General features: G+C 40.7%; 1 protein-coding gene across 1 annotated transcript in view; it reads left to right on the top strand.

Moving 5' to 3' along the window:
* IFT80 (intraflagellar transport 80) overlaps positions 1-19751 on the top strand; it is a 101354-nt gene that overhangs the window by 72565 nt on the left and 9038 nt on the right. The window contains exons 15-17 of the mRNA XM_018553965.1: positions 8335-8506; positions 19260-19349; positions 19437-19609. Coding sequence (XP_018409467.1) covers positions 8335-8506; positions 19260-19349; positions 19437-19609 — 435 coding nt within the window. The remainder of the gene's footprint in view (positions 1-8334; positions 8507-19259; positions 19350-19436; positions 19610-19751) is intronic.

Genomic DNA, 19751 nt, shown 5'->3' with positions numbered 1-19751 from the left:
CCTGAAGGCACCTCAAAATGCTTAGATTTCCCATCACTTTCTTTCTCTGCAACAATAGTCACCAGGACAAATAGAGAGAGTAACTGTCCTTAGTAAGAACGAAAGACCACAATAAAAAATTGACAGCCTAACACTTCCTTGCTCTATCTATAACTAAAAAAAAAGGTACACCATATATTTTTTAATGCAGCTTTTCTCAACCTTGTTACCATGCAAGAACCCCTGAAAAAGTTTTGAGATCTCGGGGAACCCCTGAAATAATTTTCTGACTTGCAGCAGGACATTAGTGTGGTCAGTGAGTTGTAGATTTAACCACAAATATTTTTTTTTCTTAATGTATTATTACACAGGCCTGGTATCATAATTGACACTATTTTTTCAGTAAAGTGTATCTAAACCCCAAAGGTTTTTACTTTTTGAGTGTGGAAGGGTTAGAATTGCTGTCAGGTTTGTATTGCTGTCTGTACCCCTGCTGGGAGCTTGAGGCATCTCAGTCTAAAATGTAAAAACCCTCCAAAATCCATACCAGACCCTTATGATGGATAGGGGTATGGTATGAATTTTAAGGGGTTCCCCACAAAAAAGTGGGGTTCCTCCTTTTACATCAGAGTCTCCACAAATCAGAAGGCCGCCTTTACATTAGGATACCCCTACACAGCAGGGGCCCCCTACTTTCACATCAGAGTCCCCCCACTTACACTGTGAGCTCCCCCCTCACATCAGTGCCCCACCTTTACATCAGGAGCCCCCCTTTTCCTTTCAGAATCCTCCCTTTTTACATCAGGAGCCCCCTTCACACCAGAAGCCTGCTTTCACCATGGAAAAGCATGATGGTGTGCAAAACGTTCGAGGCACCCCAGGGTGCCATGGCACTCTGGTTGAGAAAGGCTGATTTAGGGTAAATTCAATATACCAAGTTGTCACCAAAACAGGAATATAAGGAAAATTTTCTAGTGGGGACACTTGTTCCTATAACAGCTGTCTAAGGGGATTTCCCTCTTAGCAGATTTTAACCATTCTCTACTCTATGAAAAACAAAAAAGAGTTTTGGCTTTAGACGCACTTTAACTTGTTATCTGTACTGTTTCCTGAAAAAAAGGTCTGTCCAGTAAAGTCAAGTTGGTTATATGAATAGAATTGTCTAAAATTTAGGAATGTCTATTGATATAGCCAACTGAAACCAGAGTAAGAATGTTACTGGACAGGAAACAGAACAGATAACATACTTGATGGACTAATGTCTTTATTCAACCTCAAATACTATGTAACTATGTAACAAGTTAATGAAAATAAAGTGTAAATTATGATGCCAGGCCTGTGGAATCGTGACACATTGACAGAGCTCAGGAAAAAAAACAGATACAGAATTACTTCAATGAATAATCATAATTTATGCACCGTTTTGCATTTGGGGCTTTTTATTCTTTTCACAAAGCTTACTTGACGTGTTGAGGTGCCTCACTGAGTACTGGTACTTGCTTAGTAAACAGGACTTGTCCTTTCATTCTGTGCTGCTAACCGTGTTTTTAACGCTCCTCTCTTCTTGGGTCCCTGTTATATGACATCAGGAGCCAGAATTTTAGCAGTGCACCCGGGCTGATATCAACCCACTGGGCAGTACTCATCTGGATACACGAACAGGGCATTAAGCCCACGTTCAGTGGATATAAATATGCCGCAATGGTGAATTGAGGTGGAACCCTAGGGTCCTCCGGAACCTCAGGTGAAAAAACATGCTTTGTTTATTTCCCATCTTTTTATTAATCAATATAAAAAATATTATTCATTAATGTGGGGTAAACCTTCTGATTTTTATTGATTTCATATAGCACCAACATGTAGGGAACACTGTACCCACTACAATATAGCAACCAATTAGCTTCCCTTTTCAATTTGTTTAATTAAGCTTTGCAAATGAAACAGAGAAGCTGATTGGTTAGTATGGGCAACTGCTCCTGATTCTGCATTCTACAGTTTTTATAAATTGCCCATCAAGGTGTCTAAATGTGAATGCCCCTTTCAGTAGGCACAAGTGTCCGTTGCGACTTAGCTGAGCACGTCTTTCACTGCAAAAAAAGTGTGCATGAGGACACTTGTGTTTAGTGTTTATATACGGACACTAAATATAGGATCACATCGTATGGATAGTGTTCAAGAATGGTGAGTCTCCTATATAAATCATTAAATGTAGCCAGGTCCCCAAATAAGGAGATTCCACCATCAATTCAAATATACAATAATGTAATTAAAATGTATATGTTTATTTATCTCATTTAAATTTAAAAGGTTATTTTGTTCAATATGAAAAATAACTACATTACATAAATATAGAAGGGCAAAATACAAAAATACAAATACACACATATAAAAATGCAAAAAAGCTGGATGGCACCCGATTTGCGTATATATGATATATTGGGATATCTTGATCGGTATAACTTTTTTAGAAGCTGTTAGAAGTCCACAAGTAGGACAAAGTGGATGAATAGGTAAATGAATATATCCCACCAGTAGTCTTTCTTCAAAAAATGATTGAATATTAGAATCGCTATATGCATATGACGGTAATCAAGTGGATCAACCTATGTTGGAAAAAGAGAGAAGACACTCACAGTTCTGCTGTTTCAGGCATCAAATCAGGTTTTTCGAATAACATTATCGCTGTAAATGAATGAATAGAAGTGTCTCCAAAACTGGACAATAGGAAGAAAAAGGTGCTTAACGTCAACTAGACTTTAAACAGCATGCTTGAGGAGTTGGGAGGGGAGTTTTAATATTTCCAATGATGATTGTTTTTGGTCAGGAAGATAAGTGGAAAGACCCCAACTCATAACTTTTAAAAATTGTAAGGGCATTAAAAGGAGAACTATGGGGTAATTTTTTTTCCCCCCAATAGGTCTCTTTAGGGTCATGGGAGGACATATACTGACGTCCTCCCAGTGACCCAAAACTCAGTATATAGCGGGCTATTGCCCACTATATGCTGAGAGCGCCGCAACCTGGATGAATCCCGATAATAATGTTGAGATCCACCCTGCTGGCTGATAGGCAGAGCCCGCTGTCAATCTAGAGGCTATGCCCTCCCCGTCCATCCCTCCAGTAAGCGCTGGAGGATTGGAGGGGGAATACCTGCGAGGGGCGGTGACTAACAGTCGCTGCTCTCTGCAGAGATGATCGGGAAGTGAGCGAGCAGCATTATGTTTTCGCTCACTTCTCAATCAATAGAGCCGACGTATGACAGTTTCAATGTCACATGTCGGCTCTAACTATGGGGATGAGTGTAATTCACTCCCGCATAGTTCTCCTTTAAAGAAGGAACAGCATCCTGCCATAGTTTGCTTGTAGCAGTAAAGAGGATAGGTATGAGTATCTTGGTACAATTTGCAGTCATACTGAAGTCCAAAAGAGTACTGAAGTTGACTAAAGAGTAAACGATGGGGTGCAATACCTCTTCCTTTGCCTATGTGACTAAATGCATATATTTGTGAAGCTCAATTCAGCAGTCTCTTTAAACTGACATTAAAGGCAAAAGGATTTTAACCAATTCAAATGTGAATTAAATCACTTACCTTGGCTTCTGCTCCTTGATAAGTGTTCGTTTCCTGCAGAATCAGCCTGTCTCCTGAGCAAGGGTCCTGATATCCTGTTTCAGGGTGGTTCCTTTCACTTGCAGGGCCCTATAGAGCCATGTGTGTGTTAGTAAGTTGTGTGCCTCCCCAACATGGCATGACTAGCCACTCCCCTGCTCACACTCTTTCCTGCTTCCTCCCTTCTCCAAGCTAGTAGATGGACATCTGCTGGAGACTGTTCTGTCCCTTGTGATCTTGTATTGGAGAGGAAGTTCAGGAAAGCTGAGCTGAGAGAGCTAGATCCAGCTGTTCAGAAATGTGATGGCTGTAAGTGCTTAGAGAAAAAGAATACTTTGTTGGTCAATGTACGTATATTTGTCTGATCTGGGTTCATTACTGAAAACAAGTTTGAGAATGTAATATTACTTTAAAAAAGCCATTTTATTATTTTTTTAATTCTAGTAGCAGAGTGTACTGTGTTATGCATCTATCAGTACAGAAACGTTGGGGGTCAGGTGATATCCTTTAATGACAATAAAGAGTTCAGAGATATCCTTTAATGGCAATAAAGAGTTTTACTTGATCTCTGAACTTTGTACATTCATTTATTCCATCAAGACTGAAGCTAGCATTCGAGGCTAGGTCCTCGCCTACTATGGCCTTTTCTGGTTAGAGTAGACCTGGAAGAAATCCCCTCAGCACCCAGCTGCAAACCAGCAAACTTATCTAATTAAAACCTGCTTGTTCTATAATAGAAGCAGGAGTCTCCTGTGCATACATTTGCAAGTATATGTGGACGCCACCTGCCACTATCAAGAAGCTTCTGCTACGTTGATCCTAGCACTAAGCAGCGAGATTACCAACAGTAGATCATATATACAAATATACACATGAACTGAGAGCAAAACTTACCCAAAGGTCACCCCAGCTGTCCTAGGCTACTACAGCCCTTGAAAAACCCAGACCAGCTCTAAAGCAGCTGCAGGCCTCCCATGGGTGCATCCTTAAATTATAGCACAAAAAGAAAGAAAGAGAAAAAAGGGCAAGCTGCTCAATCAATGTATGAACAGAAAAAGGTGCTAGAAAAGGGGAGGGACAAATTGCCTAAATGCACACAAAAACAGGATTTCCCTGCAGTCAGCTGTCCGTCGGCAAATAAGATCTAATTAAAACCTGCTTCTTAATTCACAGTAAAAGCAGACAAATTGGACACAACACACAAGTTCTGAAAAGTCATGTTCATTGTGTGGAAGGTAATGACCAGAACAGACCTCACTCAACATGCAAATCAAAAGAAGCTGATTCATTAAGCATATGGAGGACTGCACCACCTGCTGGCTATACACTGACGTGTGCTTGCTCTTCAGTTCTGCAGCCCACTGACGCATTTACATTTTTACCACACGCTGTGCAGATGTGATCTACTGTATTCATATGTCATTTAGCCCGGGGTTTCATTCTTTGAATTATTTTTCACTTTATTCTTTTCTCTTTCTTTGTGCTCACTGTCCTTTTATAATGACTAGGGGTGTGGAGTGCTGCTAGAGTCAGCACGCTGGGTTTTTTTTTAGAACTGTATTCAGTCCACTTCTGTATTTGGAATGACAAGGAAAATCTTGCCAGTAGCATGTTGTGTGAATAAAATGAGATACAGCAAATAAAGTCCTGTAAATATTCCTGTGCTATTACTGGAGTTGTAGTTAGTAATGATAATGGATTAACTTTCATGAATAGCAACACCCTAACGATGGCCAGCAGAGGTCCTTTAAGGATCTTGGGCATTTGTTTTGTTAGGTTATCTATGCTGGGCATTTTACTTGTTCTTTTGAACCTTGTGAGAATCACATCTGCCCACTCACTGGTTGGCTTTGTTTAAAGCTAAAGTTAAATCAGACATGCTGTATTCAGTTTGCTTCAGCATCTGTCAAAGCCTCCTGTGAGCAAAGGCAGGTGTTGTCCTCACACAGTTCACCAGAATGATGTGTTGTAAGGTCACAGCAGAGGTATCTCAGCACACTAAGAGTACCTGTCGGTAAGAGCTGCTCTAGATACCAAAACTGAACAAAGTGGTAGCACTGCCCACTATCCCTAGAAATGTTTCTAATGTAGGTTATAATATGAATGGTTGTCATGGTCATAATGTCTTTTTTCTCTTTCTCTGGGGTTTGTAAATCTCCCATGTTGTATAAATTGTAAATACAGTCCCTTTTGTCCTTGAGTGCATCTTGTTATGCTCCTGTGCATACTGATTGCCCTGTGATTGTGTTTTAACTAAACAGCTCAGATTGTAGGGAAGCAAACAAATCAAAGAGTTTAGATCCTACATTTGTTAAGCTATTGCGTTGTCAGTGGGCTAGAAGTTGGTTAGGCTAGGAAAAGTGCTAGGATTCAAACTCGCACATGTTATTTTAAATGAAGAGTTTTCTATGCAGGCAGTGTTAGCAGTTTACTAATCATCTAATTCTCCCTTGTGTAGCTTCAGAGACTCCTGATAACAACAGCGCAGTAAACTCAGAGTTGCATTTGGTGTTGGATTTTCTGTATGCGATGTCAGAAGGTCCCACCTCATTCCATTAAGGCTATTTTCTGTGGGAAGAACTAATGCCTATGCTTTAAGAGGGAGGGACTGAGGGTAAAAGCCTTTGTGCCATTACAAGTTGGATAATTCAGGATGCGTTTTGCAACTTAAATTGTCTGAGTTGTAAATGCCACTTGTGAGGCTGTTCACGTTGAAAATACTTTTTCTCATATGTCCTAAAAAAAAAACGTGTATTTTCCATATTTCAGACCCCACATGAAGGCAGCATTTTTGCTTTGACACACCTCCTGCCATTCTACAGCCAACCAGAGCAGTGTAAAAGCCAGCAATGGCTCTCTCTTTCTTTAGCTTGCAGGACAAGTCAAGGCCTCAGTACAGGGTTCTCCTAAAAGCAGTGGCTACCTGGGCACAAAGAAGAGTAGTAGATAATTAATAGAGGTAACTATGAGTCCCTTGTGGCACCTGGGCTTATGGAGAGTTACATGCCCAACATGTTTGCTTTTGAGGTTATGGGTTAAAGGAATCCTGTGTGGAGACAATCAAGGGATCTGTCATTGCTGCCCTTCAAAACTTCAGTTGTCTGGCTTTAAAACTTTATTGACCCAGTACATGCAGCAAGTAAAGTAAGTACTCTTGATCTGTATAATTTGCTGGGTCAGGAACTTGAAAAGTATACTGTAAGGCAGAAATAAACAATCTGTCTTTTGGCCTTCTCATAGGGTTTCCCCACTGCTATGCAGGCACAGCAGAAAAGCCTCTTCTCTATGACCTCTTAGCTTGATCGTTGCTGGATGTTGAGCTCAGAGATCATAGGCTTTCCACACCTACCTCTTAGTTGTCATAATTGTTTTATCTGCATAATGGTCAGAGAACATCATTACACTTAACAATGTGGCTTCTCCCACTTCTGCCGTGTTCTCTTTTCTCATTTGATGGACAGCTGCATTTAGTAAAACAAGTTATAAGTAGCAAGGCTTCTTCTCTGTGACCTCTTAGCTTGACCTTTGCCGGCTGCACAGCTCAGAGATCATTGTCTTTCCACACTTCCCTCTTAGTTCTTGTTATGCTCTTATTTGCATAAGGTGCAGAGCACATAACTACACTTAACATTGTGGTACCTCCCAGTTCTGCTTTATGTTCTCTTTTCTCATTTGACAGACAGCTGCATTTAGGAAAACAGATAACAAGTGACTAATAAAAGAGCAGGCAAGAGGGATAATTAGTATGAGGGAAAACAGTGAACTTCTGTTTCAAAGCAGGTATACAATGCCCCAAGTCAGTGCATAGTGCAATGACTCATTGTAACTAGGGATGCACTGATACCGATAATAGTCAGATACCGAGTATATGGACGAGTACTAGCCTATCCCAATACTGGAACGTCTGGTATCAGGAAGCCGGGCAGTGAACCGTTACATGGCGCCCGGCATCTTGATTGGCCGGGAAGCCGTCTCCATGCTCCCTCGTCACCAGGGAGCATGGAGCTGACTTCCCGGGCCAATGAGGAAGCCGGGGGGTGGGTAATGACTTTCCCCCACGGCTTCTTGATTGGCCGGGAAGCCGACTCCTTGTTCCCTCGTCACTTGGTGATGAGGGAGCATGGAGCCAGCTTCCTGGCCAATCAGGAAGCCGGCTGCTGTGTAACGATTCTCTGCCCAGCTTCCTGATTGGTCAAGAAGCTGGCCAATCAGGAAGCCAGGTAGAGAGTCATTACCCACCCCTGGCTTCCTAATTGGCCAGAAAGCCCACTTCATGCTTCCTCGTCACCTAGTGATGAGGGAGCATGGAGACAGCTTCCTGGCTAATCGGGAAGCCAGGCGGCGAGTCATTACACGCTTCCCGGCTAATCAGGAAGCTGGGCAGCAAGTCATTACACGCCCCCTGGCTTCCTTAATGGGACTTCCAGTATCTGTATTCGGTATTGGTGAGTATCGAAAAAAAATATCGGTACACGATATCGAAAAACCGGTATCGGTGCATCCCTTATTGTAATGCTTTGGGGCTAATCATATGATACTTTTTAATCAGTTTAAAGCAGCCAGCAGAATGAAAGATGTTTTCATATTGGTTGCTGCGCTTTGTTCTTTGCCATATTAAAGATTTGACCACAGAATTTCACTGTGGTACATTGTCATCAGTAAATTGTCATGTCTAAAAGAAAAGCTGCTTTTACATCATAGATTAAAATATAGTAAATATTACCCAATTGTTTATTTTTTTCCCCAGTGACTATAGTAAAAGTCCCCAGATGATCAGTTTTGTTGGAAACAGAGTGACAATCCGGAAAAGTGATGGCTCCCTTGTCCACACTAACACTTCTTCATATGCTGCAATCCTTCATGACTACTCTGCTGCAGCTAAGTGGAATGATGCATTGAGGCTCTGCCGTTTTGTAAAGGTAATCTAATTTTGTTTGCCATTTTCAGTGTGTCCTATTGCATACAGTACATAAATTCACCAGGCACTATTTGTAGGGCCAGCCAATTCCCTGTTGCAGTTTTTCTTGTATATAGCTCTTCATTTGAAAGGAAAACTATCTTTTGATAAACGGGGAGACTGCCATTGTTGCTCTCTTTCTGAAAATGCTTATTGCATGGCTGTTTTGTCGACAGTCTTCAGTTTCAGTTCTTTGGGTTGCTAACCCTAAACAAGTATGCAGAGAGCACTTCTCACTTTCCAGATCTGCATACTTGTTCAGATAGTATAAATACCAGGAAAGGTTAGTAGCATTTTAGGTCAGCAATTGCTGTCCCTCCTATTCTTTCTTATTAATCTAACTTTAAAGTGTATTTCCACTTTTGCAGTTAAATTTGAGAAAACCTTACTATATGTTTTTACATGTTCCCATTCATACAGCATATCTAAAAAAAATATCTATATATCCTAACCTTTTTAGATGTTACATTGTAGCAGGCTTTAGTGCAAACGGCAAGCTATTCTGAACAATTTGAAAGGAAGTCTGTCCCCATAGAAAGACTAGGGGCACACTGGGTACTCATTAACATACAATGCTTCTAGATCTTGAAAGTGATACTAAACTCAGGAGTAAAATCTTAAAAATGCATTTAAGTACCTTTACTATTAACAAAAATGTAGCTTATTTGTGTATCACTTGGCTGTAGATCCTCAAATCATCTCTGAATTGGTGCTGACACTGTCCTTCCTTCTGGAGGGTGGCTACTTTTGTTCCCCATGGTCCCTGTGTGTGTTGTAAAGTAGCCACCACTCCAAGCTCACTCCCATGATGGACTACAATCTCTATACAAATTAGTAAACTAAACATGAGATTGTAGTCCTTCACGGGAACAAGATTGGGAGTGATGGCTACTTTACAACACACACAGGGACCATGGGGAACAGTAGTCACCCTCCAGAAGGAAGGACAGTGTCCGCATGAATTCAGAGATGATTTGAGGCTCTACAGTTGAGTGATACACAGATAGAATACAGGTTTGTTAATAGTTAAGGTACCTGAATGCATTTTTAAGATTTAACATGTAAATTTAGTCTCATTTTAATCCCGTGTTGGGACAGGCTGTGTTCAAATCTAAATTACAACTGATAAGGAAAATGACAGCACAGTACAGACGAAGTTAATTATGGTTAACATTAATTCCACACCACCCCTCTAACATTACATAGGGGGAAGCTAGGTAGGATTTTTAAGCAAGCAAAACGCACTTAAAATGTAAGCAAATGTTAAATATTTTTTTAAGTTATGCTATGTGAATGGGAACATGTAACAAATATAAGGTGTTAACCCAATGTGGCTGCAAAAGTGGAAATACACATTCAAGCCATATAGTGGCCTTTTTACAAATGGGAAAGAGCCTAATGTTCCCATTTAAGAGATTTCCCTTCACCTCCCACACCAAATACATTTAGGTCTTTGCTGCATGGCTTTCTGTTTATCCACTCTGGAGTGCATTTTTAAACATCCCTATTTTTAACAAATTTGCTAGGTAGCCAGTATCATTGTCACCGTTGCCAAGAAAAGTTTTGTCTGAACTTTTGCGTTAATTTTTTTTCTGCCTGATGGAATATTGTTTGCAGCTAAAATGACTAGGATGAAATTCAGCAATAGTTACAAGACTATGGGCTCAATGGTAAATGTGGTTATTAAGAACCACGTTCTCATCTATACTTTTTACTCTTCTCCTGCTGTGCTTTGTGTAAAGATCCAGACAAATGTTTACTTTGTAGTTATTCATGAATTAAGCTAGCCATACACCTGTACAAAAGTTACTGGGGATCTAATCAACATTTGTTTTTAACCGCAATGATAAGGAAAATCAAAGGAGCGCTAACAACATTTTAACCGGGAATGTGAATTTTGTTCATGATAAATTGTACATGTTGTAATGCGCATGTGCCAGGCACCAAATAAACCTGATTAATATGTCTGGGAGTACATTCAAGTAGCAGTGTGGACAGCATTTTTTAAATGCTTTCAAACTAAATTAGTTGACTCGATGGCAAAAACGAGTGCTCTCATGAACTATTTCAAATGAGCGGTCAAAGGAAATTCTAACCGTGTATGGCCAGGGGAAGTTACCCCAATCATTTACAGAGCTCTCTATTCCCCAGAGAAGTCTACTTGTTATTGGACCTGTGTTCACCATTATTGCATATAGGTCACTATCATTACACTTACATCGTTCCCAGATATTGCAGAGATCCCTTTTGATGTATATAAGGGATTTCATTCCCACAGGCCACATTTATCACTTTCTTTTTCATGATGGTTCAATGAACCCATATTTACTGGAACATCCAGGTCTCTGGCCTATGCTTACATAGTCATTACAAAGATGCTAACAGCATAAGCTGGCACCTTTTACAGTCGCTGGCAGCAGATGGATTCACAAAAGGTCACAACCCAGAACCCCTTTTCACCTGGAGCCCATTATACTTTTGACCTTGGTGACCCCTCTAGCTGCATCACTGGGGAGAGTTGATGGGCGGCAATGTGACATCTTGAGGAAAGGCAGAACGTGAGTGGCCTGAAAACAAGTGACGACCACCTGGGCCACCTTTTTTTATAAAAAATCAATTCCAATCTCCTATGTCCTTATTGCTTTTTAACCAAGCATCTGCTTACTTTCCACTGGGACAGTGTGTAACCATATAAACCAAAAATTAGCATACATTTATGAGCATTTTTATCTGACAAGTATTCCTATAATGTTGGTTAACATGCTATTACTTTTACTATTCATTATACGATATCTGAAACAGAATAATATTGCATATCAGATCCCCTAACTTCTTTGCTTGACATTTATTAAACGAACACATAACTACATAGGTCAGGTATGCGGTATTCTTATGTAAACCAGCTTCGTATTAACACCTTTGTTACTTGTATTGTCAGGGACCCAATTAGTCATGTAGTAAAGACCACCAAGAGACATGAGCTTGGAACTTTGATGTCATATTGTGACTTTGTGCTTAATTGTGCTTAAACCTACTAATGGTGTAGTCCTGGACAAGTATACCTTGCAAGGGTTATGTGCTAATGTACTGTTGTTTCATTCAATTAGATATGTGGATTATAATGGGGAATGTTACACTGTATTGTTCCCTATTATAATCTATTTCTCTGATTAAATGATTACATACAGGGCTTCTGTTCTATCAAAGTTTGTGACTACGTTAGAATATGTGACTTGTCGCACATTTTAACGTAATCCAGCCCATTTTTTTGCCGGTGGAATGTGTGACTGCCATTGCGTTCTGCCCTGGAACAGCTGAGAAAGCGTTGGAATGCTTCCCCTATTGGCGGTCACACATTCCACTGCCAAAAAACTAGGCGGGATTACATTAAAACCCACGTCACCGGTGACACATTCTAACGTAGTCACAAACTTTGATAGAACACCGCCATCACAAGGATCCCAACCTGAAGAAAGCAATTTCAGCGAGGTGCCCTTCTCAATTCAGGGATGAGGAGAGCACCGCCCTGAAATGATGGCAGATAGCACAGGAAGCAATATCTTCTTTGCTATCTGGAGGGTTTTTTTTTTTTTTTTATATTCTGCTGCTGTCAATCACTAGAAGATGACCTGATGTAAAACTTCAGGGCCCCCTCTGCTGATTGACAGCAGCAGTGAGTGGGTGCAATAGCTAGTTTGCTATTGGCTATTGCAAAGTGAAATAGCCAATAGGAATCTAGCTATGCATTCCTATGCTGTTTTTTTTTTTCTGACTGATTACCAATCTGTCTACATACCCATACCTTTTTATTGTAATATATATAATCATTGCATACCGCATTACTCTCATATTTGTAATCTTATTTATATATACTTTATTAGGTTTTTTTCAGTGGTATGATTTAGTGGTGAAAATTATTAGTGCCCCCCCAGTTTTGACTGTGGTATCTTATGTGCCCCCCCCTATATATTGTTCCTAGAGTCGCCACTGCCTGGGAGACAGGCCTGTTCCCTGTGGTGAGCTTTATGACCCTTTTTTCTGTGCCACTGTAATACAGAGAATATTGCAGCATACTTAATGACAATTTTTACATATAGATACATTGGTGAAAATGTGTTCGAGAAATTTGTTGGATACTGTTTGCTGCTTTGATTGCTGGCAATTTTTCACAATCTGAGAGCATGGTTCTGCTGAATGTTATTAAAAGAGCATTTGTAAGCATTTTATTTCACTAACATATACATCAGAGGACACAGGACGTTAAATATTTAATGAATGGGTGGACACTGGCAAATGAAAGCTGTTAGGACAGCCCTGTATAATCCTTCCCACTCCCAGCGTGCCTGAGTTTTTTTTCAGTTACAGAGCCACCCAACCAAGATTTAGACTGGCAATACCACAGCCGTGATTTACTTTAGCCATTAGAAAGGCACCAGAAGTCGCACAGCTCAAAGAGAAGCAAACTTGATCCTGACTTGGGTGGAACTTTACATGCCGGCCCTGTCCTCTGTCCACATTCCAGGCATGGAAAATTGCCAGGCAGACTTCTTCAGTTGCCAAGGTCTAGATCACAGAGGTGTTTTGACACTTTGTCTCAAGTGGGGGATGCCAGACATGGAGCTACTGGTGTCTAAGTTCAACAACTGGCTGGACAGGTTTGTGCCCTTGCCCTGAATAAATTGGAGGCCTCATGGGATCAGTTCAACCTGATCTACCCTTTTCCCGTCTCTAAAACCTTTGCCTCGCCTCCTTGGCAATATCAGAGGGCATTGTGGTGAACCTCATTGCTCCTAACTGGTCCAGTAAACCATGGTATACAGACATAGTCGGACTTCTAACAGATTCGCAATGGGCACTTCAGGATCATCTAGACTTGCTGTCCCAAGGACCAGTATTCCACCCTGCTTTTCAGTCACTGGGATTAATGGGCCAGCTGTCGAATCCCAGGTCTTGAAGGCAGGGACCTCTCAGCTTTCATAAGTGTAGGGTGACAACTTCTTTTTTTTTGCTTTGTATGAGGTGAGGAAATTCCATCCCACAAAGTACTCAATTGGATGCATCTTAACTTTCCTCTAGTCTGGTTTACACAAGCCCCTAGCCTTGAGTACCATCAAGAGACAATTTCTGCCATGTTGATTCTTTTCCACTCTCTAGTGAGAGCCTTAGTGCAGGGGGTCGGTCATGTGGTCCTCCTATATATACTTTGGTAACTCTGTGGGCCCAGAAGCTGCACTTTGAACCTCTCAGAGATATTTCTGTCAAACTTCAGCTCTATTGATCGGGAATTGAGTGATCACATACCGCTGATCGCTCAGTTCCCAATCTTCTACCAGCAGAGAGCGGTGACTGTCAGTGCGGACTGGAGGAACGGACAGTGGAGAGGGTGGGCACAGCAGGCAGTGGGGTGGATCCTGACAATATTGTCAGGATTTGTCCTGGCTGCAGTGCGGCTCTGTGCTGTCAGCATATAGGATAAGGTAGTACTGAGACCTAAGGCCTCCTTTCATGCTAAGGTGGTCTCTGCCTTTTATTCAACCTTAATCCTTATGTTCTATACTAAAACATCCTAAAGAAGTTTCTCCCCACTGTTTGGATGTGGTTCAGCCTGTTCAAGTTTACTTTTCTGCTAGAGCTTCCCTCTTCATCATTCCTGAGCTTCCCTATATGGGACAGCCAGCTTTTTTCTTCTCCATTTTTGCCAGATGATTTTGGCATGCTATCACTCCTTTTTTGGCCTGCAAATCAAACGGTAAAGGTACCCCTTTCAAGTAATGACTCATTCTATCAGGAGATTTCTTTCTGGCCTTTTGTAGCGGAGGGGTTTAATCACTGGGTCAGGTCCGGTGACCACAGAGGCGCTGACAGGTAAGAGATCTCAGACCCTGCAGAGCCCACTATAGAGAGAGGTTTCAGTACTTTCAGTCACTGTTTGCAGACTTTCCTGTTCTGCACACTTATACCAGGTCAGTGATTCAAAATTTTTGTGGAATGCCATTGTAGATCATACTTGTGAGTAGATCTTACAAACCTATTTTTCATTTATTTTTCTCCAAAACCCTCCTCTATTTTACCTTTATGCCTTTCTTTCTTTTTTCTGTTCTTCTTTCCCTGTCCACAACCCCTCCCTTTTCTCTTTTATACTTACTGCTTGTACTGCTATTAATACTTTCAGCACTAGTTATATCCACACAGATGCTGTATTCTGTTCATTATATTTTTATTCTCTCTATGAACTGAAAATCAATAAAAAGAGATTGTACAAAGAATAATGCGCGCCACTGCATTATAGCACCAGAAGTTGTTGACATCATTATTGTTCCCTTAGCTTACTACAGTAAAATGCTGTAGCTCCTCTGAATATCTTTTGCGCTGGAGGGAGCTGTGTTTGTTGTCTGTGGAACCGCAGGAACTTGTTTTGAAATACAGACAGATAAGTCCTTTTCTCTCAGATTGGTCTTTTGAGGGCAGTCGGCTTTGTAATGCAATCCAGCTTAAAGGTAGGGCAAGAAAAGAAAGACATCGCTATTTTTAAAATAAAAGTTTTTTTATTTTTATTTGCAGAAATTGCTTGCAGTTTATTTTCAGAACCCTTCTCTATTCACCATCTGGTGTTTGATGTAATATTAAAAGCTCAACTCCACCTTTTTTCTGCAACAAAAAAAAAAAATCAAATCCCCTGGGCTACCTAAAATTAAAACGTAGCTCTTGCTGCAATGCTGAGGGGGTTCCTAGAGTTGGGCTTCGAAAGTCCACTCTAGTCAGAATTCGAAAATAAATGCTTGAGATGCATACAAGGAGCAGTACTTTTATTCAGAGATAGGCATACTGCATCAGGCCAATCCTTTTGTTGCCAATCTGATGATCTTGAAATGTGCCTTTACAACATGCTGGGAAGCCCCCTGCAGGCTCCCTGCTGCCTATCACATACAGGATCTTGTAATAACATTTCCTCTGTAAAATTGTTTAATGCAATCAACCAGGTAATGCCAGAAGAGGCTAAATGCAGTATGTTTCAGTTGGGTTATCTCAGCAGGAAGTTAACTGTGTGTGGCCTAGTATTGGCCCATAATAAAACTGATGGAAAACTGCAATAGCATCACATAAACATAACTATCTAATTATTATCTTTCATTCTATGTGAAACATATATAAGGGCTCATGCAGGCGTATTGCAGAACAAATACAGGTACATTTTCATACAGCATACAATACACGTGTATTTGCAGTGCCAGGGAGACGGAGCTGCTGCTGTTGTTTTTTGTCCATAGCAATATCGTATTGACTGAAAACCCTGCTCCCAGGTGTACACCTGCGAACATTGGCACTGGAATTTGCTCTGCACTACACCCATGTGCATGAGCCCTGACAGTATAACTTTCTTCAGGGGCTTAGCCAACAATGCAAACTGTGTTTCTTAATAGTCTTATTAAATGAATATCAAGTCTGGTTATAGATACACCAACACTTCATCAAACATCTCCCCTGGAGGAATCATGATGATTTAAGCAATCCAGCCTCTAGTGACTATGAGGAGCAAATGGACATATGAGCAATAGCCAAACTGTGGCCATTTCAAGCACAGAAGGGAATGTATACAGAGGTAAAGCATAGTGCAGTGGTGGCTAACCTATGGCACGCGTGCCACAGAGGACATGCAGAGGCCCCTCTGGTGGCACACGAGCCTAGGCAGGGGCGTCAAAATCATATCGCCCGCTCAGGATATGTAGTTCCGGGCGACAGGCGGCTAGTTTTTTTTTCTACATTTAGCCTTACTTCAGGGAAACAAGGCTAAATGTAGAACGGGGAAGCTGGCGCTCATTTAGTACAAGTGATCACAGTGATGTTTAAATGTCTAAATATGTGTTTCCCTATTTTGCCTAAGGCAGTGATACTAAATGTTTTTTAAACCCCAGTGCCCAAACTAAAACACAATACCAAACTTGTTTTAAATGTTGGCACTTTGAGATAAATTAATTGATTTTGCATCGCAGTTTGGGCACTCTGGCTCAAAAACGTCAGCCATCACTGGCATAGTGTAACCAGCATATATAGTACAGTGCATGCAGGGGGCCAAAGAGATAAAGAGGATATAGTATACAACAGTTTTTCTGAAGTTTAATAAAATAAACCTACTTTTATGAAAGCCATCGTTTTCAGAGTACTCTAACATTAAGCACTCCTTGAGTACATTTACTTAAAAATTTGGGCCCCTCTAACTGCACAAAAATCTATTTATAAGCAATGCTTAGTAAAATACTGATATCTGCTTTTTATTGTTCATTATTGACTAAAACTGTACATTTGTATGATGAACTTGTGTAATACACATAAGTTCCCTCTGACCCATCACAAGTAACCCCTTATGTATGTGTGGAGTGTATAATGTATAGTACAGTGAATAAAGTGGGCCATTGTGGTGTGTGTATAATAATTCATGCATACTAAATGTTGAGGTTTTCTTAAACCTTAAATGTACAATGAATATTAATCACACAGCAAATGATTCATGTATTGAGAAGTGGTTGAAAAGATGTTAATGAACAATGCAAGGAATAGTATATGGAGTTAAAGAAGACTTGAACTGTGGAAGCTGTGCCCACATAAGGCAAGCAACGGGCAAAGCACTACTCGCCAATTTTGAACCGTAAGCTGCATGCACCTGATCTTTTTCCACGTTACTGAATTACCAGCCCTTGTTCTGCACTGTGTGGAGGAAACCATCTTGTTGGAGGCAGAGCTTTGCTTCCTTATGTCAGAGCTATACCCCAAGGACTGGTTATTTATTGACTGGTAAATTGTTTCAGGAGAGATGCAGCAGGAGAGATAGAGGAAGCACAGATCCACAGAGAGAGGAGAACTGTGAGCGGCACAATACCAACAGTACTTCACCAAATCTTACTCAAGATGTTCCCTATAACGTTAAAGCTAAAATATTTATATGCAAGATTTCCTTATTAAAAATGAAAATTTTTGATCCTGAACATAACACATATCTACAAAATCACTATACGTTCCCTTTAATTTATTGTGACTTATACACAGCAACTGTGGTTTGCAAATGTAAGGTTAAAGTGGTAATGTGCAGTGACTGTGGATAAACAGGAAATTTGCATTGACTGGAGTTTGCACAGAAAAGGGTTAATGTACATTTAATGGAAGGAGTGCAGTAAAGGGTTAATGTACAGTGGTATTGCAGCTATGGGAATGGTGTGTGAGGTATATGAGATGTATTTCTGCCTTCACCCACCCTTGATGCAGAAGTAGTGGAATTGTTTGGGCAGTGGAGTCCAAGTTGGTACCGTATTATTGTTGCTGTGCTAAAGTAGGAGCAAAGTTGGTGGTGTTGGAGGAAGGGGGTCACACGGAAGAGTAAAGCTGCTCATATTTATGAAGTGGCATTCATGAAATCAGGCTCTTTTTCTTCCAAAATAGGCAAATGTCTCATGTTCACAAGCTGTCCCAGAAATTTCCAGCCAACAGAACTGATGTGATATAGAGATCATTCCTCTAGGAAGAACTGCTATTGTCTCCTTCTTAAAAAGCCAGTTCCAGAAGTGCGTGACAGCACCTCAATCTCATCTCTATAGCATGAACATTGTATGTTCAGTCATTCAGAGCCAAGCTTTCATGTTCCTAGAGCTGCAGAGAGACCAGCCTGAGGGCAGTGGTATTACTACACATCTTATCCTTTTTGTACCCATCATCCCTTCATTTGTTAGATACGTTTTTGCTAGTTACAAGTAGATTGAGAGATTGCAGGTTTTAAAACAAACTGCTGTTGTGAAGACATATTATGCCACGTCACACTCAAGAAAAAAATGTTTTTAACAGATGACTTGCAGAGCCACTGTAGACTTAGCAATACCAAGAAAAAGAGTAAAATTAAACCCAAACTTCTTTACCAGTTAAGTTCTGCCCCCTAAATCCAGCTTTGACCCCTTTCTCACACATTATTCAACAATTCCGGCACACGTATGACCATTTGGTACATTTATAACCCATCGGGTTTCTATGGCCTTTGTGAAAATAAAAAGTCTGATAGTGTCATAAACTGGCAAGGTGAGCTGGAGCTTTATTACTTTTCTTCACCCTTTTCCTATCTCCTTCCTCCTTCTTTCTTCCTACTTTTAATCTTTCAATTTCTGTCACACTGTAGGCTTGTACCAAATTAGCTTATCAAGTTCTCTAGATCTCTGACCTCTACCACCTCCCTTCTCTATTTAAATGACCATTTAAACATCTTCTCTTTCTCTTCCATTGAAGATGAGGAATTTTGATGATACATTCGAGAGTCGTCATCTTTTTAGACCTGCTGTTGACACTGTCATTAGCAATGTCACAGGTGGCCAGAGTGTGCTTCTGTCTCAGCATAAGAGGTTCTGCTTCGGCAGTAGTTACTGCAAGGGTTAACTGCTTGTTAATATCTGGGTATCATAGGGTATCTGGAAAAGCAGTTTTACCTAACTGATCCCGCCCACTCCCCCGGGGGGTGGGGGGGGGGGGGGGGGGGCTGCATTGTACGTGATTAAGTCGGTGGGCCTCCAACCACCAGAGTGTAGGGGAAACACACTGTGTGGGAGTAAGTGAGCACTCAGGAGTCACTATATTGCCTGTGAGCACATATTTTGATGCATCTATAGGGCCCGTGCAAAGAATTGTATTAATCTGCAGAAATTGTATGTTTACTAAACTGCCACATATTTTGTTATACATAGGAGCAGACCATGTGGGCTTGTCTAGCAGCTATGGCTATTGCAAACAAGGAGATGTCAACAGCTGAAGTTGCATATGCAGCAATTGGCAAAGTAAGGAAGTATACATAATTACTCCTTAAATACCAGCATTATCTGATCTATGTTAGTGTTCTGCAATCGCTTTTATTTTTCTTGCAGATTGACAAAGTTCAGTACATAAATTCAATTAACGATCTACCATCAAAAGAGTCCAGATTGGCTCACATCCAGCTCTTCAGTGGGAATTTTCAAGATGCTGAAGCCATTATCCTGCAAGCTGGCCTGATTTACCAAGCCATACAGCTCAACATTGACTCCTACAACTGGGAGAGGTAATATACATAGAGGGAATACATGCGTAGCACACTTGGGAATGTCACTGGGTATAACTACTACTAGGATATATTTAAAAAACATTTTTTAGTGCATTAGTATCACCGTGTGTGTGTATGTATGTGTATATATATATATATA

The sequence above is a fragment of the Nanorana parkeri genome, unplaced genomic scaffold (genome assembly GCF_000935625.1).
Source record: "Nanorana parkeri isolate BGI_ZX_2015 unplaced genomic scaffold, ASM93562v1 scaffold136, whole genome shotgun sequence".
NCBI classification, from domain to species: Eukaryota; Metazoa; Chordata; class Amphibia; order Anura; family Dicroglossidae; genus Nanorana; species Nanorana parkeri.
The sequence above is the reverse complement of the archived record's forward strand: the minus strand, read 5'-3'. Positions and strand labels throughout refer to the sequence as shown.